Source organism: Peromyscus maniculatus, chromosome 21, assembly GCF_049852395.1.
Source record: "Peromyscus maniculatus bairdii isolate BWxNUB_F1_BW_parent chromosome 21, HU_Pman_BW_mat_3.1, whole genome shotgun sequence".
Classification (NCBI taxonomy): Eukaryota; Metazoa; Chordata; class Mammalia; order Rodentia; family Cricetidae; genus Peromyscus; species Peromyscus maniculatus.
The window spans coordinates 35,538,963-35,564,881 of NC_134872.1; the positions used below are offsets into that span (position 1 = coordinate 35,538,963).

Here is a 25,919-nt window from a genome sequence, read left to right on the forward strand (position 1 = left end):
AGCAAGTTACGCCCTTGCCTGCACATAAAGCCAATGAGTTGGTCAAGAAGGAAAGGGGACAGATTCAAGAGATGGAATGCCCATCCTTAGTCATGTGACTGTGAGCCAATTTCCTGGCCTCTCCAGGAGTGGTTGCTTCCTTAATATGTGACAATAGTGTTCCCTGTTTTCTGGTGCTGTAAGCTTGAAGCAGAACACCTGACCCAAGGACGCATTTATGTTCTTGATACATGCCACTCTCTAGAATGAAGACTCTGTACTCCATTCTCTCTGTGTGTACGCTCACCCTACCGGTGGGCCATGAACTCCTTCTAGGGCAGAGACTGGGACTCCCTCATCTTTCTAACTCAAGTGGAAACTTTGATTTGACATGAAATAGATGTTCAATAAAATATGAATGAGTAAATGATCATTAACTCTTCAGCTAATCTTCATTGGAGTCTCAAGATTAATGGGATTTGCAGTGCTCACGGAACACAGTGGAGCTAATTAGTTCAAAAGGAAATAAATCTGTCTAGACCTCTTTGTCACAGTGGCTGAATTTGCACTGGGAAGAAAGAGCCTCATGTAAAGGAAGGGCTGAGGAATCAAGCAAACAGATGCTAACACCTGGGGCCTTAGAGCTATAGCTTCTGTCTTCATGTTTTCTTGTTCCCATACACAGCAGTGCATACCTATGAATCCAGAGCAGGGAGGTTTGTAGGACCTCCTGTCTTGATTCCTACCCCACTCTGAATGCCTAAGGCAGGCCATATTTTCTACCCACTGATCTCCTTTACATTAAACATAAAATTTCTGATGGACCCCCAAAAAAAGACCTGGTGGCCTTCACAGCAAGCCATGAAGAAAATGTTTACAAAACTACTTTATTACACATTTTTAAACACAAAATTGTAATATCCTTGCCTGAAACTGTTGATTACATCCTAGGAGATCACCAGCAGATGCTCACTAGTGAGGATTCCTTTCTAAGCGTCCTGGGATCTTGGCATCAGATGGCTTGATTCTACAAAACTCTAACATCCTGAAAATCACATCTTTTCAGGGAACTTTGAGGCCCTCCATTAAGGAATGCTTATAAATACAGAGTCATCTTCTTGGGATATGACTTAAAGGATGTTTCTACCATCCGACCAAAGAGAACATTTTTTTTTTATTTTTTATTTTTTTGGTTTTTTGAGACAGGGTTTCTCTGTGTAGCTTTGTGCCTTTCCTGGAACTCACTCTGTACCCCAGGCTGGCCTTGAACTCACAGAGATCTGAGATCCACCTGCCTCTGCCTCCCGAGTGCTGGGATTAAAGGCGTGCACCAACACCGCCCGGCCAAAGAGAACATTTTTTAAAGAACTACACAGTGTTAAAATGCTTTGCTGTTTTCCTCTGTGTGTGTGTCATAAGATCCACAACAAAAGAAGTGATCAACAACTAAATGGAATCCCATTTTTGCAGTCACCAAACTGAAATTCTATCTAATGTCAGCTGCGGCAGGTAATCAATCACTGGTATTGCATTATATCATTGAAAACACCTAAAATGTAGAGAAATCCTCGATGGGATGGCAGTCATCGATCAGCCATGCCAAAGGTAGGTGTGATAGGTGGATGGGACATGACACAGATTGTAGGAAGGGTGTCAGGCCCCATCTTAGCACATTGCTTAGGGCTTCTTGGGGAAAGTGACTCTGAGAAGAGGAGAGAGCAGGAACGGCTGGGAAGAAAGGCAGTCCTGAGACAGCACAAGCAAGGGAGATGGAAACGGAAGACAAAAATACAGCAGGACCTGCCAGTGGCTTGATGTTAGAGAAGCATCCAGCGCGATCTAGTATCATTAAGAGATACTTAATGATGCTCCTGGTAGAGTGCAGTAATTTTTCTAAGTAACAGGTCTGCTTCAAGTTTTATGCCTTTCCCCCAGAAATGTTTTTTTTTTTTTGTTTTTTTGTTTTTTTGTTTTTTTTTTTTTTAAGTCACGAATTAACTCTTTAAAATTCGGCTACAGAGCCCCTCTATGTATTGTTGTCAAAACCCTCAAGGAGACAGTTTGGTTTTGCATGACAAAAAAATAGCATAAGGAAAAGGCAAAAGTCTCCCATCCCCTTAGCCTTTTAGAGAACTTTATAGTCCCTTGGAGGTTAAGTATTTTGAGATAAAACACCAAAAGCCTGACAATGCTTCATGGAAACGAAAGTGTCTTATGGAGGAAGTGAAATGAGCTGGAAGCCATTCCCAAGGAACTGAAGCTAACGATAAAGGACCATAGAGTTTCAGGAAGAAAGAAAAGACAAGCAGAAGAGGCCCTGGCTGCTGAGGTGGCATTTCGCCAGCCCCGGTGGCACGAGTCCACCAGCTGATGTCCCTGAAAGAGGCTGGCCAGTGCAGAAACAGGAGTGGGTGGATTTGGATGTGGGCCGCCTGTGCAAGGAATGATGAGCCTTAGAGAAAGTAATGTAAAACAAGTGACTCCAAAACCAACAGGACAGCTGGGACATCTCGGACACCCACGTTTACATCTGGGACACACAGTGAACGAGGCTGTCGTCCTAATATGCAGTGCTCGGGTAAGTTGATCATTTTTAAGTTAAAGGGGACTCAGAGAGCAGCACACGCCACCGCAGGGGACCCCTGTCATAACTCCCTGCCTGTTAAATGTGTGGAGCCACCAAGGAACAAAACAATTTCTTCCAGTTCCGTCCCAGAATGTTCACTTCTCTAAGCTCTTACGACAAGAAGAAATCACAATTTTGCCGGAGCACTTGGATAGGGTTTCTTCACACACAATGGTCCTGTATTTAGGTCCCATTCAACATCCTGAAGACAATCATTTGTAATCCGGTGTCTATTATGCAGGCTCCACGGACTTTTGTTCCCAACTACGGCGTGTTTCTCCAAAGCCACTGAGTTTGTCTAAAAACCATTTATTTCTCCTCCCCTGGAATTCACCTCAACCCCTCATTCTCCTCATCCTTTGCAGAAAAAGCACACAGAATTTCTAAATCATGCTGGGCTGCTGGGGAATTGCACATTTCCCTCGCTCCCTTTCATTCCTGGGCTCAGTATGTCCATCTTTTCTTCCACTTAATCTTCTGTCAATTCACATCAGCAAACATTCAAGGGGCTAAAGAAAGCCTTTCCTGTGATCCCCACAGTGAACGCAGAGTCACACTTTGCCCACTAAGAAGCATGTTCCCAGACCTTCAAAGTCAGCATTTACTAACTACAATCAGAAGGACCTGCCAGGGATCTGCCCTTTTTCAGGGATGGACCCTAAGGGATGCAATGGAAATACTCAGTGGCAGCCTTGGCTCACTCTCCTCTTCCTCACTGGCTGTCCTGACACTACCTGTCATGCGCTCTTCAGAAGCCAGCCTCCCTGGCTTTCTATTTCTTCTCATAAAGAGGTTGAAGCAACAGCCTCAGAGGTCACCTCCAGCTCTTCTCTATAGAGTCTCAGCAAGCACACTGCCAATACACTCCTTTGTAAAGATCTGTGTACACTGAACATCCAACTCGCGGCTGGAAAGAAGCAGCTGTCTCAAACTGCTCATTTGGAGAGTGGAGAAACTCATGTCTCAATGGAGAAAATCATTGCAAAGATCCAGTCCAGGATTCCCACAGCTTCTCCCTGCACATTTGCAGAGCTTGCTTTCCGCACTTATCTGCTGTGAAAGGACACATTTTTGGAAGACTTCCTTCCCTAGCTGCTGGACACCACGAGCTGTTAGAGCAAACACCCTCTGATTGTGGAACAACTGCTGTTGCTCTGGAAACAAATTAACAAGTTGACTTTCACAAATATCCCACAGGACATCAACAGCACTAAAGTGAAAAGACTTTGGATGCAAACATAGCCTTGGCCATGGACTGATACCACTGTGGCGCTTGCCTTTAATCCCCTCAGAAGGCAGTGCCAGGTGGATCTCTATGAGTTCGAGGCCAGCCTGGTCTTCAAAGCAAGATCCAGGACAGGCACAAAAAAAAAAAAAAAAAAAAAAAAAAAAAAAAAAAAAACTACACAGAGAAACCCTGTCTCAAAAAACAAACAAACAAACAAAAAGGAAGCAATGACTTTAAAAATGCTAGTAAACCCACTTTAGATAAGGCAAGCCATTTTTAAATACTTGTATTTACATCTCAGCTTCCTTTTATCTCAGTGCCCCAAACTAATTTGTGAAGAGTAGAAATATAGCAAAAGACAGAGCAACATAGATTCACTATATCAAAACTAAGAAGTAAAAATTGAGAACTTACTGAATCATCTAAATTAATCAGCATGTTTTGTATGAAAGTCTTTATCATTATGAGGAACCCACAAATGGTTTTCTTTGAAATGTTATAGAGAACTGAAGTTTCCTGGTTTTAAGCCATACCCATACTGACAACTCTGAAGATATCTCAGACTGTGGAGAGTTAGAATATTGCAGATGAGTAGCCACATCTTTCATGAGTTATCTATAGTAGCCACATAGCATCTGCTTCTGTATCTAATCTAACGCTCTCTCTACTATTATGTAAAAACAATTTTTAATATATTCATTTAGCATATCATTAGCTTCCCCCAATCCAAAAGCTAAGAATGTCACCATTATTATGGGAAGCCTGTATTCTGCTGTAACCTTATTACAGAAGTCCCGCCAATCTATTTGGTAAGTGCCTCGATTTATTACTTTCTTTTGTTCTATGGCTATAAATGTGCATGTAATCCCCACCTAGGGGAGAACATGGTGTCCAGAACCAGCTGAATCTATGTTCTTGGGCCACTTTTATTCATTCTTGGAGCAGAGTTAACTCATTTATTCTTTCAGGAAGGAGAGCTCATTCATGTTGATATAAATTATGAAGCAAGTAACAGGCATGGAAGAGGCTGATAATTCAGTAGCATCATTGGATGGAAAAACCGAAACCTTATTTCTTTGGCTGCCAACTGGCTGCTTCAAGTGCTATCTTGAGGCAACCAAGATTGTTATATAAAACACAAAGGTACTGCAGATGGGCCAGCATGAGCACTTCATATCATGTTAGCTTAGTGTATGTTTCTGTTGCTCTATAAACTGTAATGAGAAAGGAAATAGATGTCTTTCATCCCAGCACTCAGGAGGCAGAGGCAAACAGATCTCTGTGAGTTTGAGGCCAGCCTAGACTACAGACCAAGTTTCAGGACAGCCAAGAAACCCTGTCTGGAAAAACCAAAAGAAAAAAAAGCAAAAAAGTTTTATAAATAAAAACTAAAAACCTGCTGTGTATGTGTTTTTTTTTTAATACACTACCAGTGTTAATAGGCTTCTACAAGCAGATAAAATAAAAGAAGAATGTAAGTAACTAACTACTAAGAAGTAAGACGGTGTCACTTTGGCATTTTTTGCTTTGGGCATTTTTGCATTTTCCAATTATTGCTAGTTTCTCGAGGTCAGTGGCCCTGGAATTCCAACAGTACTCGTGCTTATTATGTTTTATGAAACTACAATAAGGACTAGAGGCTTAGAGGCTGTTCTTCATGAAAAGCACTAACTCCTCACTGGAACCTGATGACCCATGATGGGCAGCCATATGCATTTCTGCTTTCATTCTGAATCTGTCTCCTTTGCCCCCTTCGACTCTGAGTCAGATTCCTACTCACCTGGAAATTTAGGCATGCCAGTCACCTAAGGAGGTATGCACTAAAGATGATAATCCTCTACCTTCAAGGCTGGAGATGTCAAGATAAGAAGAAGTTATTTCCAAGATGTGAGGGGTCATTATAATCAACAGAGTTTCAATTGCCAGCTTTATGATATTCTGATCCAGATCATGGGCCACATGCAGAAGCCTCCAGTGATGGTCCTAAGCCTGAAGGCCAGCCATCTCCATTCTGCCTTTCTGGCTGCTTCTTTTCTCTGAGTCATTCTGTCCTGGGGTCACTTGAATGGATGGATAAATGTCCTGTGACAAGTCAAAATTCCTCACCAGAGAGCAGCAACTGTCTTACTGAAGACAAGCCACCCTCTGACCTACCCTGGCACCACCATCAGGCAGACTGTTGCCTGACCAAGATGACCAGCTCTGCAAGCCCCTGACCCTCACAACATCACCCTAAAACTTGGCTAGTCTTTCTAAGAGATGGACTTCCAGTCATGACTCTGCTGCTTTTCTCCTATTCTGAGAATAAATGACTTTTCTGTCTCTATCATCTTCTCCTCAATTGGCTTTTGGGGACTAGTTAGCTGTTGCTGACTCATTAGAACCCCCAGAATTGGGCCTCTGGGCTGAGTGCAGTTAGATAGTGGGCCTGACTAAAAGAAATACAAGGTAAGCCATTTCATTAAACAGTCTTTGCTGTTGTCCTGAACAAGATGCTAAGCTCCAAGGTACACATTGTCAGTTCCCTTGGCTGGCCCCTGCTCCTCTCTCTGATTTCATCAATGGAACATCTTAGGGCTGTCCCTGCACTGACCTGTCGTCCCTCTGTCCTCATTCTGCAAAGAGCTTCCTCTTGTTTTGAAGCTTTAAAGCTATCTCCATACAATGATTGGTCAATATGTTTTCCTGCATTTAACCCCAGACTCCCATCCCAAAGCTGACATAACACTCACTTAGCATGCTCAAATGCTTGCAAAGCTTGCCCAGCCTTCCTCATCCCCAGCACTTACATCCCCATCTTTCCAGTTGCTAAGGACGAAAAAGAGTTGTCACTCAGTGTCCTTTCTGTTACATCCCACATCTAATCCATCAGTAAACCATGCCAGCTGTCCCTGTATGATATTCTGTTCCAGATCATGGGCCATATGCAGAAGCCTCCAATGATGCTCCTAAGCCTGATGGCCAGCCGTCTCCATTCTACCTTTCTGGCTGCTTCTTTTCTCTGAGTCATTCTGTCCTGCAGTCACTTGAATGGATGGATAAATGTCCTGTGACAAATCAAAATTCCTCACCAGGGAGCAGCAGCCTTCTGCTTCCTGGCAGATGAGGTGAACCCACTTGTTTCTATTCTTCCTGTCAGGCACAATTAGACACCCTGGAAGTCACACGTAAAATGAGCGGTAAAAAGGTCCATAGAGGTGGACAGCGGAAGGCAGGCAAGCTAGGGACACTGGGACTCCAGGAACAGCACAGTGATGAGTTGCCAGGGCTTTCTCATTGTCCTGCATGTCCCAAAATTGAAGTCAAGAAGGTACACAGATAGAGTAAAAAGAAACAAAAACGCCCTGCTCAGAAGACTAGACAAGCAATTGTGCAGCTCTTTCAAACAAGCCTTCTACTTTGGACAAATGCTAGAGGAAAGCAGAGAAACTCAAGAGTCCCTTCCACCAAACACCATGGCAGAGAGGTTATCTCAGCGCACCACTCTGCATCCAAGAAGTCCAGACATTTATTTATCCCCTCCAAGCAGCAGTGAGACCACCCTCCACGAAAACCATGGAGAGCATGTGGGGTGTCAGGACTTAAATCATCAGAGATGAAGCATAACTTTTCCTACCGGGATGGAGTTATGGGAGGCCCACCAGAGAGGCAGGGCATTCACCATCTTGCGGCCCACTTCTCCCAAGCCCTACCCATGTGAGTGAAGGCTGTGGGTGGCATTGTAATGTGGCCTCACCCAGCCAGGACAGAGTCAGAGGAACCAAATGTGAGACCAGACCCTCACTATTTGTCAGAAGAACAAGGCCCATCACATACAGGTATCACAGGTTGTGGATGGAGAAGCTTAGAGACCACCTCCAATGGGTGCAAATGAAGCCATGCTTTCCCTCTCCAGAGTAGTATCAAGAAAATCTGACTCAAATAACAATTTTAAACAAAGTCCACAATCATATAATAGTCTATTTACTGATTCAATTCCTACTTAAGCATCTTCAGTAATGCGAAAGATCAGGGAAATTGCGACATTAATGAAAAGCAGAGTCCTTAGACACCAAGGCCATGGTGCAGAGGCTTGTTATCTGATGAGGGCTTTGAGGCCGTTACTATGGAAACACTTCAGGAACAAATTTGAAAATCCCTGAACCAAATAAAAACTGGATGGTACAATAAGCATTTTAAAATGAAAACTGAGTCACCTGAAATAACTAAAACAAGAACAATCAGCAAATACGTTAAACAGCAGAATGAAGAGAGGGAAGGAAACAGTCCACAGGCTTTGAATGCAGCAACAGAAATCCCCCCATCTGCACAAGACTGGAGGCTGACTTACAAAGACAATCAGAGACTAAAAGAGCAGTGGATCTGTGACAAAATATGAAGGATGTACGTCTTCTGTGTCTCGAAGGTTAAATGAAATAGGACCAGGTTGAAAAAGCCATTCAAAGAAATGATTGCTGAAAGTTTTCAAAGTCACCAGAAGATGTAAATGTACAGATTAAAGTAGCCAAGCACAGCCCAAGCAGCATAAGCCAAAAAAAAAAAAAAAAAAAAAAAAAAAAAAAAAAAAACCCACAGCAAAACTGTAACAGCAGCAGCAAATGCATCAAACTTCTGGCACTTGCCAGGAGGCAATGAAAGGCATGGCTGAGACAGTGATGGAGGAAATAACTCCTTATGTAGACAGAAAAATGATAACAGTGAATATCTGTCACAAGTGAGAGGGTCAGGAGCATTGGGCATATTCTCCAAATCCTGAAAGTTTAAAAACTGTGAACTTCAGATTCGACACCTAGAATGAGGACAGCATCTGGCAATAAAAGAGACACCACCACACTATCGGATACCTGAAAATAGTGGAATCCGTCACCACCAGAATTGTTCAAAACCACAGATGGAGTCTTCTGCATAAAAACAAAACAACAGTGCTCTATCCAAATAATAATAATACTGATCATAAAAATATGAGTGACAATACCTATTCTTTCTCCTCTTGAATTTTCTTAGTCATGTTTGATGACAAAAGTTTTTGTAAAGTAACTTATTGCACGTGACTCTCAGGATATGTGAAACTTGAGAGACAATTGTCCTTGCCATAAGGTAAAGGATTATAAAGAAAACGAAGTTTTCTGTTGCCAGTTTCACACTTGGCTATGACAACATATTTCAGGTGGATAATGAGTAATTAGCATAGAGGTATAAAAACAGGTCAATTGAAAACCACTAGAGGCCGGGCGGTGGTGGCACTCGCCTTTAATCCCAGCACTCGGGAGGCAGAAGCAGGCGGATCTCTGTGAGTTCGAGGCCAGCCTGGGCACAGAGTGAGTACTAGGAAAGGCACAAAGCTACACAGAGAAACCCTGTCTCAAAAAAGAAAAAAAAAAGAAAGAAAGAAAGAAAGAAAAGAAAAGAAAAGAAAAGAAAAGAAAAGAAAACCACTAGAGGCTGAAGATATGGCTCAGTAGTTAAGAGTATTGCTGCTCCTCCAGAAAAACCCAAATTTAGTTCCCAGCACTTTAGTTGAGTAGGTCACAACCACCTGTAAATTCTGCTCCACAGGATCCTACTTCATTTGCTTGCCTCTGCAAGGGTGCAAACACATGTATATGTGGCATATATTTACACATGCATACACATAAATAAAAAGGAAATTTAATGCTACTATAAATAAGCCTACAGTAAATGTCTTTGTTGGGGTTCTGGGAGATGGGACTTAAGTACACAGAGCACAAGGAGTTTACAGGACAGTAAAACAACTCTAAAACACATATTAATGATGATGTGGGTCATAATACATTTGCCCAACCTCATAGAATACATAAACATAAAAATAAACCTTAATTAAAATGATAGGTTTTAATTACTAATGATGTATATATTGCAACAAATGTGCCTTGTATGGAATGGAGTAGAAGGAGATATTGTATAGATAAAAATGAGAAAATTAGTACTTTCCACTCAATTTTCTGTAAATATGACACCACTATACAAATACCCTATTAAATATCTATATACTAGCAATGAACATATGAAACTGAAATGTATAGCATTCTCAGCACCCTGGTAATACAGGCAGGAGGATCACAAGTTTGAGGCCTCACTGGGCTACATAGAAAGCCCAGGGCCATCTTGGACTACAGAGTGAATACAAGGCTATCCTGCACTGAACAGTGAGATTCTGTTTCAAAAATCCAAAGGCTGAGGATGGAGTTCAATGGTGGGATGCTTGTAACATGCATAAAGCTCTGATGTGGTATTGGCAGAGAAATGTGTACACAGATGAATGAACCAGAATCCATGATGCAGAAGACCCAACCAAGAACATTTCAACAAAATTTTTACACCAATGCAAAGACTAGATGGAAGAAGGACAGCATTTCTAACAAGGAGAACTGAAACAATTGTTCATCCATTGTCAAATAATCAGCCCCAGACAGCAGCTCAAAATGTATCATGACTTCATTGTAAATTTGAAAATGTTCAACTATTAAAAGAAAACATGAAGTTCCCCAAGATCTAAAGACTAGGGAACAGTCCTTACACATGACACTAGAATCATGGTCTTTAAAATTAAATCATTAAGTTTAGCTTCATCAAAATCTATCACCTTCATCTTACTGAAGTTCCTATATATCCCATTAAAATAAATAATTTATACAATGGAAAATATTTAGAAAGGTCTAACCAATAAATAATTCATATTTTAAACAATAAAATAGTTTTATTTTATTGTTTAATAAACATCCAATGGCAAAAGGTATATAACCCAGCTGGAGATAGGGGGAAACAGAGAGACAGCTTGTGGGTGGAGACATGTGGGTAGTGCATCCCAGCACATGGAACACTGAGGACATGGCAGTTAGGGACAGACAGGATTCTGTTGCTATTAGGATGTTCAAAGTCAAAACTAGTGGCAAAGTGTTGTTGAGGATACAGAGACCCTGTTCCTCACCACACTGCTTCTGAGCTTGTGAAATGGCACAGCTGTACGGGCAAAGAGTTTGGCAGCTTCTGAGAAACCTGAACACTCATCAGCTATGGTGTGCACACCTAAGGTCATGGCACTTGAGAAGCTGAGACAAAAGAATATTAAGTTTGAAGCCAGCCTGGACAGCATTCTGAAGCCCTAGAGCCAAAACAAAATTTTAAAAAAATAAGCTTTCACTTACTGTATGGTCATTGTACTACTGAGCTAAAAGTGTTTAACCATGCAAAATAATACATATTCTTTTTAATCACCCCAAATTCAAAATATCCCAAATGCCTTGAAGTTGGATATTGATTAAACAAAGTGCTTAGCAAGAAGAAGGAGTGAACTATTGATGCATGCAATAATTAGATGAATATCAAGGGCACGAGCATTAAATAAATGAAGCAAGTGTTAGGTTATATATTGTATCAATTCCTTTAATAATATTGAAATGAAAAAACAGTGATGTATAGCATATTAACATTAGCGAATGCTAAGGGGCTGGGATGGCTAGAGATAAAAGACTGAAGGACTAACAGGGTGAAGAACCTCATAGGGATAGAGTGTTCCTGGATGGTGATTGTGGGTAGTGATCACACCATGCAGATCTATCTACTCATGTGATAAATAATGATATGAACACACCAAGTCTATCTATCTATGTCCATTTCCTGGACTGGATTTGCACTATTCCAATGGAAGATGCTAATGAGGAAGGAAGTCAAGTTGTAGGAAAGAGGCAGCCTCTGTGTTATCCTTGTGATCACCTGTGGTAGTATAGAATCTGTCAATGATGTATACTGATGTGTTTATCATGGAAAATACATAATGTCTGGAATTTGTTTGAAAATAGTGCTGTAATCCAGGCAGTGGTGGCACACGCCTTTAATCCCAGCAATCGCGAGGCAGAGGCAGGTGGATCTCTGTGATTTCGAGGTCAGCCTGGTCTCCAAAGCGAGTTCTAGGAAAGGAGCAAAGCTACACAGAGAAACCCTGTCTCGAAAAACAAAAGAAAAGAAAAGAAAATAGTGCAGTAGTGGTTTGAATACGAATGGCCTTCACAGGCTCATGTTTGAATACTTGGTCCCCCATTGGTAGAACTGTTTGGGAAGGATTAGGAGGTGTGGCCTTTAGGAAGAGGTATGCCACTGGGGGTGGTCATTTTGAGTTAACTCTTTCTGCCTATGACATGCATATCAACACATTAATTAGCTTTCTGTTGTTCCTGCTGCCATGCCTTTGCTCTGTCATCATGGACTCCAACCCTCTGAAATCATAAGCCCCAAATTAAACACTGTCTTTTGTAAGTTGCCTTGCTCGTGGTATTTTTAGCACAGCAATAGAAAGTAACTAGAACAAGTACAGTGGATTATTTCTAGAGAGGGGACAAATACAATAAATATCAAAGTGGGGCAATGACAACCTGTCTATGGTCATTGTATTAGTCCTTTGTAAATATCTGAAAATGTCCAATAATAAAATAGTGGCATACACCTGTAATCCTAGCACTCCAGAGATAGAGGCAGGAAGATCAGGAGTTCAAGGTCATTCTCAAATTCATAGGGAGTTTGAGGACAGCTTGAGCTCCATGGAACTCTAAAAATAAATTAAAATAATGTAATTCTAAAATATAACCAAAATCCACCATCAAAGACTGATATTTCAAGTTACACAGCTTTCCAGACACACAAAAGTATTGTTGTTGATGATAGTGATGTTTTATTTGGTTTCCTTTTCTTTTTATGAGATGTTCATTTAAAAGATGCAGTTAATGTCTGTTAAATAGTCAGCATAGGCCTATGCAAGAATTAGATATGTGTTCACATCTTAGTATTCTGCTCCTAATGCTCTGAAATATAGAAACCTTCCTAACTAGGATACTGAGCTCAGTTATGTCTTCCAACTCTTTGTAGAACTGGAAAGTCCTTTAACTTTGTAAGTCTATAGATATATGTCTTCACTGCTTCCTCTGAAGCAAGCATCCTCTCCATGCCCACTCTCTCACCCCATGCAGCACTGGTCTTCCCATGATGCCCTCACTCGCTCTCATCCAACTGGCTCTCTCTTATTCAATGTACTTCAGGTATACTCTGGCCTTGGTCCTGTTTCTTCTTTCTGAAAGGCATTTCTCTGGGGACAGGTCACTCACAGGCTTTCTTTTTTTTTATTATTTGTTTTAATTTATTTTACATACCAACCACAATTTCCCCTCCTCCCTCTCCTCTTGTTCCCTCCCCCATCTTTTCTTTACTCCCTCCCCCTTCCACTCCTCAGAAAGAGTAAGGCCTCCCATGGGAGTCAACACAGCATGGCATATCAAATTGAGGCAGAACCAAGCTCTTCCCCCTGCATCAAGGCTGAGTGAGGCATCCCACCATAGGGAAAAGGTTCCAAAAAGCCAACTCATGCACCAGGAACAGGTCCTGTTCCTACTGCTAGGGGTCTCACAATCAGTCCAAGCTACATAACTGCGGCCCACATGCAGAGGGCCTAGGTCAGTCCCATGTAGGCTCCCTAGCTGTCAATCTAGAGCCAGACCCTCAACATCTTCTTTCCCATCTCCACTCAGGGATTACTGTTTCATTGGCTTTCTGCCAACTACATGAGAGCAGTTAACCATCTCTTCGGATCTATTCACCTCGAATTCCTCCCCATTTTTGGCTTCTCCATAGGACCTGTCATTATGATATATTGGCATGTGATGACCTATTCATGTATTGGCCCACCCCCCTTCACTAGAATGATAAAGATTTCTTTTGTTTTTATTGCTTTGTTCCTAAAACCACCAGAACCTACACACACGTGTCTGGCACATAATAACATGTATTCAACAAATGTTTGCTGAATGAATTTCAACCAATATTACCAGATACGGAGTGCCACATTTTAGCCAGGACACATGGCGTACTATTAAATGATGATGCTACTAGCAGAATGGTGATTGAGCGGACAACAATAAAAATTTGCTCTATCTGAAAACTCAACTAAATGTACGAAGTGAACACACACATGTGAGACAGCAGGACAGGAAACATTCCACTAGGGAGAAGCTATGATGTATGCTTATGGCCTGATGGTGTCCTATTCTGGGAGTTCTGAACAGGGAAGAGCATCATAGGAATAGCTGACATTTATTGAACAATGATCCGACAACTGTTTTTGCTAAGTACTTATGCTATTATCTCTATTCATTTTACTCACAACTATATGAAGTGGTTTCTATTTTTATGGCCATTTTACAAACCAGTGTGGAAAAGAAGCTGCTGTGCGTACTCTTAGCTCAAGCACGGTGCCAGAGACTAGGCACTGGCTAGAAGCTGGGCTTGTAACTCTCGCAGAAGCTGGCCACATGCCAGTCCCTATGTGACACCCTCTCTGTGCAGCCTGTATCTAGTCCCCAAAGGAGGCACTTAGGGCCATGCAGACATTTCAGCTGCCCAGGAGAACCCATTCCAGCTGAGCCCTCCTTTTCCCATTGCTTAGAACTTATTTATATTCCCCAAACACCTGTACAATCTTTTATATCCATCTGAGTTCTGCTCTGAAAAATTCTGTTTCTGTGTTTAGTTTTTCATTTAGTGTTGCCTTATGTATACATCTAAGTGCAAGGATTTCAGGCTTATCCTGAAGCATTCAGAATAGTGCCAGGTATACTGTAGGCACTTAGTAATTAAAAAAAAAAATGTTCCAGTTAATACTTTGATACTGTCTTCAAACTGTAAAGAGAAACAATAACATTTAAAGATAAGAGGCCTTGGTGAGCTCTCTGTTCACTTTGGGGTTGCATATTCTGATAAAGGAAGACAAAAGGGGAGTAACTATTGCCATGTGGTTGTGGGATGAGGTCTGTAACCAGGCACCATGCAGAAAGGATGAGCACACAGGACTCAACCTTGCAACAGAGTATTCAGGAAAAAGGCAATAATTTTAAGGGAATAGAAATAAGAACAAAATTGTAAATGTCCAGTGCAGATACAAAACACTTCTATTCATTCTTTCCAAACAACACAGCATAGTGAATACTGATAAACCTGTTACATCACATTAGATTTATAAGTCACTAGAAAATCATTTAAAGGATATGGAGTGATGTGCATCATTTCTTTGAAGAGAAAAAAAAAGACATGATTTTATATAAAGGACTTGAGTAGCCATGGATGTTAGTGTTCATGAGGTGGGTCCTGGAACCAATGTTCCCACATTATTGAGGAACAAATATGATTCCAAAAAGGTTATGCCTTAGGCTGGAAGTGTTGGGAACAGATGCCTAAAAGTCCCCAGAGATCTTGTCAGAGACAATTCGTGTGTGTGCCAAGCCCACCTCCACTGCCCAGGATACTTGTCAATATCTAGAGACAATTATGATGATGATGATGATGATGATGATGATGATATTTTTCTATTCATTTTACATACCAACCACGGATTCCCATGTCCTTCCTCCTCCCACCCCCTAGCCTTCCCCTCAACCCACCCCCCATTCCCACCCCCTCCAAGGCAAGGTCTCCCATGGGGAGTCAGCAGAGCCTAGTACATTCAGCTGAGGCAGGTCCAAGCCCCTCGTCCCTGCACCAAGACTGCACAAAGTGTCTCACCATAAGCACTAGGCTCCAAAAAGCCGGCTCATGCACTAGGGATGGATTCTGACCCCACTGCCTGGGGGCCCCCTAAACAGAGACAGTTTTTAATGGTTACAAGTGAGAGGTCCCTACTGAAATCTAGTGCGTAGAAGCCAGGCTTCTTATAAACCATCTAGCGATGCACCAGATAATCTCCACAGCAAAGAATCAGCCAGCCCTCAATACAAACATGCCAAGATTGAAAAACCCGGCTGTGCCGCTCGTCTTGAGAAGGGGATTCCACCTGTGAGCACAGCAGGCATTTATTTTTTTCAGATACACATAGAGCCTAGAGCCTGTCCTCCCAAAAGAAAGTCAGGTACACTGCTGTCCGAGTCCTATTTTTCAGAAAGCAATCACCTCCCAATCGGAGGAACTTGTGAATAAATCACAGGCGATGCAAAATAGCTTCCTCTCAAAGAATAATTTTTAACGACAGCTTTGATGTTGGGTGCAGGATGTGCATAGCTGATTCTGTCCTCAAGGGCGACGACTGTGTAGAGAAGCTCAGGGCAGGGTTGTGGGAGTAGTACTCACACCAAATCCACTGAGAGCCTGTGTTTGGATGGGGGTTGGGGGGGGTCACATGAAAGATCAGCTGTTAACCAGCTACTGCAGAATCCCTTACAATATATGATGAATCTGTCATCACGGCTGTGTGGGGCCAGATGTTTGAATAAATGGCGGAAATTCAAGTTGATGTTAACGTACTTCCAAATTCTAACTACTTTGCATTATGGGAGATAGATAACACTTTCTATTCAGTTTTGCAGTGTGTATTTTTTTCTACTTAGGTAAATTAGATGTGTTTAAAATACTTGTTAAATTTAGAGCCATATTCAAAATTGACATCTGTGAATGTGCAGAAAAATTAATAAATAAACCAGAGACATATCCGAAAGTTGATCTACAAGTAGAGGATGGGAGAGAGATCCTGATGAGATAATTAGAGGCCAAGGATTTGCCACTGTATCTTCTAAATACTTGAAGCATTTACCTTAACTCCACTCAAATTGAATTCATCCCTGTGCTAGATCAAAAAAGCCAAATGCCAGGACATGTGTCTCTAAATGCTGTTCTACTTCACGCTGCACAGTAAAATGAGTTTGTATGTGTGGCTATTTTGGTAAAGTCTCTCTGTCATTCTCTTCTTTTGGTGGCTATTCTAAGTCCCGGTGTTGGCCAACTGCATGGCTCTCGACTTTCTGACTGCACATGCCATAGCAGTCCTTGGCAGGTTCTGCATTCCCAGCACTCTGAGCCCCACCCCTTTATGAGGGACAAGGCTTCCTAAGCTGTCCCTTGGGAGAAGGAAAAGGAAGGGCCAGCCTAGAATGGGACTTGGCTCTCGGGTGGATTAGGAGGTGATAAAATGTTCAGGAACTGGAAATGAGTTCCCCAGGGCGGGTGAGAAGGGCATTACCAAAAAAAAAAAAAAAAAAAAAAAAGAGCCCCAGGTTCAGTCTCAGAATGGGCAATGAGTCAAAATGCACTGTAGAGCAGAGGTCCTGACATCCAGGGTGGAACTAGCAGGGCAGGCAGGTTGAGGAGAAGAAGGCCTCAGAAATAGCAATCTTGATGGGCATCTACAGCATCCCTTGGTGGGGAGGGGCTGTTCCAGTCACTTGAGCAGCTGTATCATTAGCTCCTGGTCCAGTTCCTTCCTGTGCCTCTTGATCCCCTTTTGTCCTGCTCGCTTCATTAGAGACCACACCTCCCTTTTCTCCCCTCTTGCTGGCTCCTTGGACAGGGTCATATATTAATCATGAATGTGTCTGCAATTCTCCTGCCCCCTGCTTCTTGCCCTATGTACAGCTGACACATACTGCCTGTGATTATTTTCTGAAAGATTGCTCATGATATCAAAACTCTCTTCCGGCCTTTCTCAGCACTAACTGCTGTGCTAATGGATGCCTTTTGCACTTCCAGCTACTTACTTCCAAACTGGATCTACCATCAGCTCAAACATAATACATCTAATCCCCGCCCCCAGAATGCCACCTCTTCTACTTCTAAACATTCCCTCCTTCTCTCTATCCTCATATTCTCTCCATATCACATTTTCTTAATTGAAAGTTATGTGGTGTTCAGTACTAGTGGGCAGGCACCTGATCACACAACCTCACAGCAAAAACAAAGAAAATCTCTTTCTATATTTTGATCCACTATTCACAGGCCTGGAACTATAACCTGAAGAATTAATGAAATGACAATAAACTTTACATACATATAATTATTTTCCATCTACAGGCAGTGGCAAATGCTTAAATTTTTTAGAAATCTTTAGGTAAAAATATGGAGAAATGTGAGCTAGCCTGAAACTGGGGGTGAATATTTACCTTAGTATTTACAATGCATAAAATCATGTAGCATACAAGCATGTAAAGAGGACTAGAAAGAAAAAACAATGTCAAAGGGCACATTGCCAGGAGGTAAACACCATATTGCCTTCTGTGTGCATTGTTTAGACTGTATCACACCTTTTCCTCTTGTCATCCTAGGACCCCCAGCTTTCTTTTGTTTAGTGACCAACATCCACAACTTAATCATGTTGGTTATTCCTTTGCAGAGTTCTCCTACATGCTTATTCTACCCTGGTGATTTTTCAGCAGGATGCCATCCCCACGGGGTGAATTCTTTCAGCTGGCTCACACAAACCCTCACCTCCTGCCTTTCTTTCTTATCCTCCTCTGCTACGGTGGCTAGAAAAGCCCCAAGCTCTATGTCCCCACCTTGGGAACATGCAACAGTTTGATGAATAAGAATTGACCAGGAACCCACAAACAGATTCATGACACAGTTGGCTGATGTGGGTAAAACATGAAGTGACAGATGACTGTCTGCTTGCAAAGGAAAGGGGAAGCCTGGCTCCCATACAGCATCATCACAGCAGCAACCTTGACCTTCTTGTTGCATGAGGACATTTAAAGCACAGCTTTAGAATGGATCTCTTCTGTCTTTCTACTTCTAGTTTCCCAGCATCCACTTCAGTTTACATTTTACATAACAACAGAAGAGGCAAGACTGGAATAGAGTATTCAATACGTAAACACTGACCATGAGGCGAAGGACAGCTGACGGTTGAAAACTATGCTGGAGACTGAGAAGTACAAAGAAGAGAAAAAGCAACGTAAGAGGCAGCTGGGTCTATTTAGTAAAGAGGCAAAGCAATATGCATCCACAGATGCTTAGACATCAGCATCCATATACAGCATGGTATAATGATGCAGTGGATACTCTACAGTCCTGAGCTAAACAGACGAGACTCCCATTCTGTGGAGCTTAGGATAGAGCTGCAAAGAAATATGTTCAAGAAATAAGTACACAGGTAAACACAAAAATTGTGTGTTTTCAATGATACAGTTCAAGGATGTTGTTAAATGGGGGGAAAGTGGTCTAGTCCATGTGCACATAGATCTGCCAAGGAAAGTCTTCCTAGAAAATCTTTGATCCTTCATCTGTGTTAAAGAATGGGGGGGGGGGGCAGGGAGTGAAAAACAGTAGTGCACAGGGCAGAGAGAAGTACAGATTCCATAGAATTCAAAGGTCCAGTAACTAGCCCACATGCATATTCTGTTGAATTCACCAAGAAAACTTGAAATTGTGCTCAATATATGATGCTTAATTAGAAAACAGGAGGTGGGTGTGGTAGGTATATCTGTAATTCTAGCACTTGGAAGAATGAATCACCAATTCCGGGCCAGCATAGGTTGCATAAGAAAATCCTGTAGTGCACACACACACACACACACACACACACAGAGAGAGAGAGAGAGAGAGAGAGAGAGAGAGAGAGAGAGAGAGAGAGAGAGAGAGAGAGAGAACAAAAAGATAGAGGAGAAGGAAAGAAGGAGAGGAGGGAGGGAGGGAGGGAGGGAGGGAGGGAGGGAGGAAGGAAGGAAGGAAGGAAGGAAGGAAGGAAGGAAGGAAGGAAGGAAGGAAGGAAGGAAGGAAGGAAGGAAGGAAAGAATGGACAAAGGAAGAGAGGGGGAAAGAGAGGGAGGGTGGAAGGGAGCCAGTGTGTAACCCTGTGATAGTGTGTGAGCTTAGAATGTATAAGGCCATGAGTTCTAGCCCCTGTAACACCAAGAAAGAAGAAAACCAAGTCTGCTATTCGTTTTTTTTTCACCTAAAAATAACTAAAGTGGTTTATTACTGTAAGCATTTGATTGATTCACTGATGATTGTACATGCTAGGAAAATGCTCTACCACTGAGCCATGTCTCCAGCTTCTAAATGTGAGTTTATATAAAGTTATTCTCCACAAAATTATAAGCATTTCCCAGTTACAAAGCACTACACTGATTTCTAGAGACATCAATATGAATAAAAATGAAAATACAAAATAAAGGCAGACTGGTCTGTTCTGTGCTACTGTGGATCTGGAAGAGGCTGAGGGAAGTGATTACCCTAAGCCTGATAACAGCACCCAGCAGTGGGTAGAAGTGCTGGGGAGTATGGGGGCACCAATGAAGGGAAATAGTAATACAATCAGAACTGAATCATCTTGAAAATTAGTGTATGTCCAGTCTGTCATCACCAGATGATACAGACAAGTGAGCCATGATGACTGTAAGCATGAAACAGCCAGCAAGCCTAACCCCTGGCAGATCTCCAATGGTGTTATTTAATGGACTTTGAAATTCACCAGCCTTTTTCAAAAACTGAGAATAAAAACCCTCACTCACTGGGCTCAGGCAATCGTTCTGTTATCTAAATTTGAGAGCGAATGAATCTCAGACTATGTCCTTGAGAGTTAAAAAGTATTCAAAGGCAACACTGAATTAGAACCAAATGTACACACAGGTTCGATTCAGCTGAAAAAGCAGAAAACATACGTTCTTAGTGCCGCTTATTTGATTTTCTTTTTGTTTCTCTGAGATGGGGACTGGCTGGGTAGTTCAGACTCGTCTTGAATTCTCCACCTGCCTCCTGAATACAGAGGCGTGCCACCAAGCGCAGTCTTGGTGCCCAGCCTTTCCTTCCACTGTAATTTTATCAACTTACAATCAAACAGAAGCCAGAGCCTTAAGATCTTTGTGTTAGTTCTGCCAATGACCGGCTGTGCAAGCATGCGTGGCTACATCTTCACACGCAAGTCAACACCGACCAACAGTCATTCTAAAAACTCAGGTGAGTGGAAACTCATATTAACAATTTTCCAGGCCATGATATTTCAAATTTTATAAACAATACCTCCAATTGACTGAAAATGGCTGTAATACCTGGTAATTATGAAGCTACATAGAGCTGCCTACAAAATAGCTTTGGGGTCTGGGGAAGACGAGTGGAGTCTCATCAACTAGGAAACACAAACATAAAAGTCAGGTTGGCTGCTGTTCAGGAAATCTATGCCATTCTCTTGGATGTCAGAAACAAAGGACAACCTTGCTCATCGTCATGAGAATAAATGAAATGTCTATCATATTTCTGTTCTAGAGCATATCGTTGTGCAGCCTTGCCATTTTTACTCAGTGTTCAATAAAATTGCTTAAAGTGGATGTGTAGTTACATATGGATGCCAAACAAGAGTCTGGTAATTTTTTAAAAGTTGGATGCAATTTTGCCACTGGATCCAAATTACTGGCACAATAATTACACGCAATGCTACATAATAATTCTAAGCATAATTGCAGTGGGATTTCCATGACATGCATTTACTCCATCTCTAGCATAATTATTATGCGCAGATGATGATGCTTCATCTTCCTATTCTCCAGTATCTCCTTAAGGTGCATAGGTTTTTGAATATATGTCTGTAGTACCTCTCTCACTGATGGATCTCAACATGTGAATGATAACAACAATACTAATATTAATGTAATGACCCTAAGTTCTGGAAATCTAACCCCATATAACCTCTTAGTTCATTTTATAAGACTAAGAATGGGGATGAAAGGACAGCTTTGTGACTTTCCTGTAACCAGAATAAGTCTCTATGCTGTTTCACCCATCTCTTCTGATATCAGTGAGAGAGTCTACTTCCTACAGGACATGGGAGCCTTGTGCAGGTATGGAAGAGATGCCTTCCCAGCTTTTCAATGGGAAGGAGTGCACATCATGTCCATTGCTCAAGGCCACAGTCTTTTGGACTGTGTGGACAAGCACAGCCACAGGTAACCTCATCATCCAGACTGGACACTGATTCCATAAAGTGTCATGGGACTGCCACAAAGGTGAATGATACTGCCTTTCATCAACACAAAATTGTAACGTATGCATTTCTCACAGAAAGAAGAGAAATAGATGAGCCAGGAGTCGTGTGAACGTCTCTAAAGTTTTGGGATAGTGGATGCTGTGTATCAGACTATGGTATCTGGGCCAAAGAAGAGGTTAGATATCCTGTAAAGGACCCCTTTTTAGATTTGATTAACATCTGTGATCAGCTGGCTCTGGTTTGAGTATAGCAGATCACTCTCCATAAATGGGGGGCCTCATTCAATAATGTGAAGGCAGTAAGAGCAAAGACGGGGTTCCCGAGAAAGAAAAACTTTTGCCACACAATATATAAGCTTGAGGGGAGTGTCCATCCTGCCAGCTTCCTCAAAAAACTTCAGACTTCTCAGGCCCACAATTACCTGAGATAAATCCTTAAAATCAATAGACAGACATACAGGCAGACACACAGGCAGGCAGACAGACAGACAGACAAATGACAGTCATAGAAAGTAGATAGATAATATATAATATATATACATATATATGTATATGTATATGTATATGTATATGTATATGTATATACTCTTTCAGCCCCAGCTTCCACATTTATGGTTTCATCAATTGTGAGCTATAATTACTCAGAGAAGCCATGTGCCTCTACCAACCATGCTCACACTTCTCATTCTTCTTGTCAGTCCATAAATGATACAGCGTAGCAATTATTTAAATAGTATTTGCATATTAATAAGGTATTATAAGAACGCTAGACATGGCCTAAAGTATAAAGTTGATGTGAGCAGATTGTATGCAAATGTTATGCCACTCCATATAAGAGACTTCAGTATCTGAGGATTTGGGTATCTATGGGAGTTTCTAGAACCAATCCGGCAAGCATACAGGAAAAGATAGATATTCAACTGGTTCTGCTCTGTAGAACTCTGGCTAATATTATTTTATTCAAAACATTGCACAAATTATGATTCCTTTTCAGAACAATACATTTGACTCTTCGTAAGTTATTGATAGCTTGTACCAATTCTTCATTTAATTATCAAAAACAATGCTTTTAATATAATTTCCGATTAATTCTATCGATGGTCAATCATACTCAACAGAGTAAAGTCACTTTTTAGGAAAAAAGGTATTATAATCACATTTCATATGTAACAATTATGGAAGAAATTTAAGTAGGATGTATACTATAACACTTGAACTAGCAATACTCGGGAAGCAGCTCTTCTTGACAAACATCACTGTCTTCCAATTCAAAACTACATTTTAAATTATTTGCCTAAATCCCGAGTAAACCACAATAGCTCTGATTCAGATCAAAGCTGTATTCTAATTAAACGTATAAATGGTGTGTTAAAATATTAATGTTTCACATTTGGCAAATTAATATCAGATAAAGCATTATGATTCTAGCTGACAAACTATTTTTAATTGTTTGTAAAACTTGTGCAGCCAGGCCAGTCTTGGGGGACACCTGGAGGTCGGGGATACTTACTAACTGCAGAGTCATAGGAAGTAGAGTTATGTTCACCCCTCATGAAGGGGTACGGAGACAGGTAAGCGTGTGTGCAGTTCTTGGACGGTGGCTGATTGGCTAGGGAGAAAGGCAAAGGAATGGTGTCCATTACTGAAGATTCAGACATGACTCACGCCTAATGAAACAGGAACCCGGGAACCAGGGACACACAAGCAAAACAAGACTGCTGGCCTCCCAACAAGCCCAGAGACCTGCCAGGAGAAGAAAACTCTGCTGAAAAACATGGGCAACTTGGAATGAGAGTTTTCTAAAGCAGCTAGCATTCAATGGGAGAAACACACATTCCCAGAGTGACCAAAAGCACAGGCAAAACGCTGTACCTGTTTTCAGATGTTCTTTCTACCAATAGGATGCCTGGCACCCAGGAGATATTAAAAAATGGTTGTTTTCAAAATGTAGTAAAGTTAGGTTTGACCTTGACTAGTTCAGATGAACAGGAAGTTCTCTCTACACTCCTTCTGATGTTAGGGAAAAGATACAAGTGATGGAACATTAAAATTAAGAATTCAAACAAAATTCCAGCATTTGGGGAAACCACAAGAATAACTTTTATGCCCTGTGAAAACTCAAAATTTATTCCATGTGCACTTAGATTTTGAAATCTAAGTCTGTACTCTAACAGTGGTCAATGGTGACAGAATATCTCAGAAGGACGTGAAGTCACCGGAGACTTAAGCAATCTGGTGACAAGTTGCAGAACATACAAGGAGCAAGGGGGTGACAGAATTTGAAAATAAGACTATAATTTCAACCCTCCCTAAGCTTTGGGCTAATAACTAGTTCTTTTATTGTTGAAGATAATAAAGTGACTGCTAGCTATTTTCAATGAATTGTTTCTCTAAGATAAATACAGCAGAAGAAATACAGTTCAAGGAATGCATCACAGTCTTCGAGTTCCTGGACTTCAAAAGGGAACTTTAAATTTCCCTATAAGAACACGAACATAAAAGGGAGGCATTTCTCCATAGTGCCTACAAACTTGGGTGAAGCCCAACGAAGGCGGCTTTCATCTGCTACCACTGGTAATTAAGTTTCATTACAAAAAAAATAGATTAAAAAACTTTTAAGCTATGAATATAAAATAATACCTCTATTTCTGGGCTTTTGTATTTGAAATTTCAGTTTATAGCCAAATGAATTTCCAAAACACTTATTCGAAACATACCAATAATAGACACTTGAAAAGAAACTACCAAAGAAAAAAATCTGCTTTTCTCTTTTTAATTAGAGGCAGTATATTTTAAATATGGGCAGAGAAACAGCAGGTACTCCAGTTTTTATTGTAAATATTCAGACTCTTACTTTTATGAGAGAAGAGAAATGATCGCTAGAGACATTTCTCCTGTAAAGGATTCTGTTCGTGACCCTTTTGATAGCATCGTGCTGAGACTGCACTATTAGGAACCCAGTCCACTTGAACGTGACGGGTACTAGACAAGAAGCGGTGTGCTTCTGTCTCAGACAAAGGGGGCTGAACAAGGCCAGCTGCACTTACTGTACCAGAACTTCCAGATGTTGGAGTTGTTCTCTTCCACGATGCCACTGAACCAGCATCTCCAGAAAAATCCTTCGTGGTGAAAAGTGATGTTCTCTATCTGCACAGAAGACAAATGACCTGCTGTCAACCCCAAGAATATAACTATGTCTCCTATGTCTTAATGCCTGTGATCCCCAATAATGATAACCACTAGCTCCCTACAGAACCCTCCCATGAAGAAATAGACACCCCACGGATATTCTTCACACAGTGCCTAAGGCTGCCCTCATGGCTACTAAGTACAGCAATATTTTGAAGAAGAAACGCACATTCTGTTCACCTGAACATCTGCCCACTTCAGTCGCGAGAAGCCAATAATCCGATCCAAAAGCCACCAAAAACAACAAAACCCCCAAAGCTCCGAAGAGAGCCCCAAAGAAAATGGCAACATTCAGCCTCATTTTCCAATTGACTGGTTTCCTTTCAAATAAAAGAACAAATTGTAAACAGTCAACTTCTCAATAACAGCAGCAGAGAAAGAATGCCACTCTTGAGTCGGCAAGATCTCCGGAGCAGGTCCTCGCTTGAGCCGTGGTGGCTTCTCATTTCCACACTGTTGTCCCTTTGCTCTCCCTGGAGGGGCTCCAACCCAGCAGCTGAGAATGGCTGGCTATTTTAGGACACTGATTGAGGAGCTTTCTTCTCCCATGGGGATCAAAAAATAGCTGACCTTCCCCTGACTATAAAGAGACGAACCAGGCAGGAGCAGGCTGGGATTATCATCCCGCTGTTGGGTAATCTGTCCAAGAGGAGAGGACAGGGAACCAGGAGGAAGCCATTGGGTTCTAGCCTCCTCTGCTTGAGAGTCTGAACAGGCTGCTCTTAGGCTAAAAGGGGCATGACAACCTGGAGAAATGTGAGAGGCTCTTGGAAATGTAAATGGCCACTACTGAAGCCACAAAGAGCTCTCAAAAACAATGGAATTTGTAATCAACGTCTTGATTACTGGTGGACGTTCAGGGGAAGAGGAAACCTAGGTTTGGTTCAGGTTCATAACTCATCCATTCAAATGGCATCTAAAAGATCATTTATACATGGCAGTAGAATTCCGGAAGGAAGAAAAATTAATGTTATTCAGCATCCTGGAGGGACATAAAAGCCTGTTCTTCGGTGACTCAAGCCAATTTGTTCTAAATAAGTAGCCCAAAGCTGAACTGAAGTCATAGAAATATATTGTTTTCTGGATTTCTTTTTTTCTTCTTCATCTTTAATATCTGATTTTTTTTTAAATGTAAAACATGCCTGCTATCCATAC

General features: G+C 41.5%; 1 protein-coding gene across 1 annotated transcript in view; it reads right to left on the minus strand.

The window, feature by feature from the left end:
- Tmem182 (transmembrane protein 182) overlaps positions 1-25,209 on the minus strand; it is a 48,668-nt gene extending 23,459 nt beyond the window's left edge. The window contains exons 1-3 of the mRNA XM_006987498.4: positions 24,934-25,209; positions 24,623-24,722; positions 23,086-23,184 (exon numbers count right to left, since the gene is read on the minus strand). Of these exons, the coding sequence (XP_006987560.1) occupies positions 23,086-23,184; positions 24,623-24,722; positions 24,934-25,065 (331 nt within the window). The 5' untranslated portion in view covers positions 25,066-25,209. The remainder of the gene's footprint in view (positions 1-23,085; positions 23,185-24,622; positions 24,723-24,933) is intronic.
- Positions 25,210-25,919: the final 710 nt, after the last annotated feature.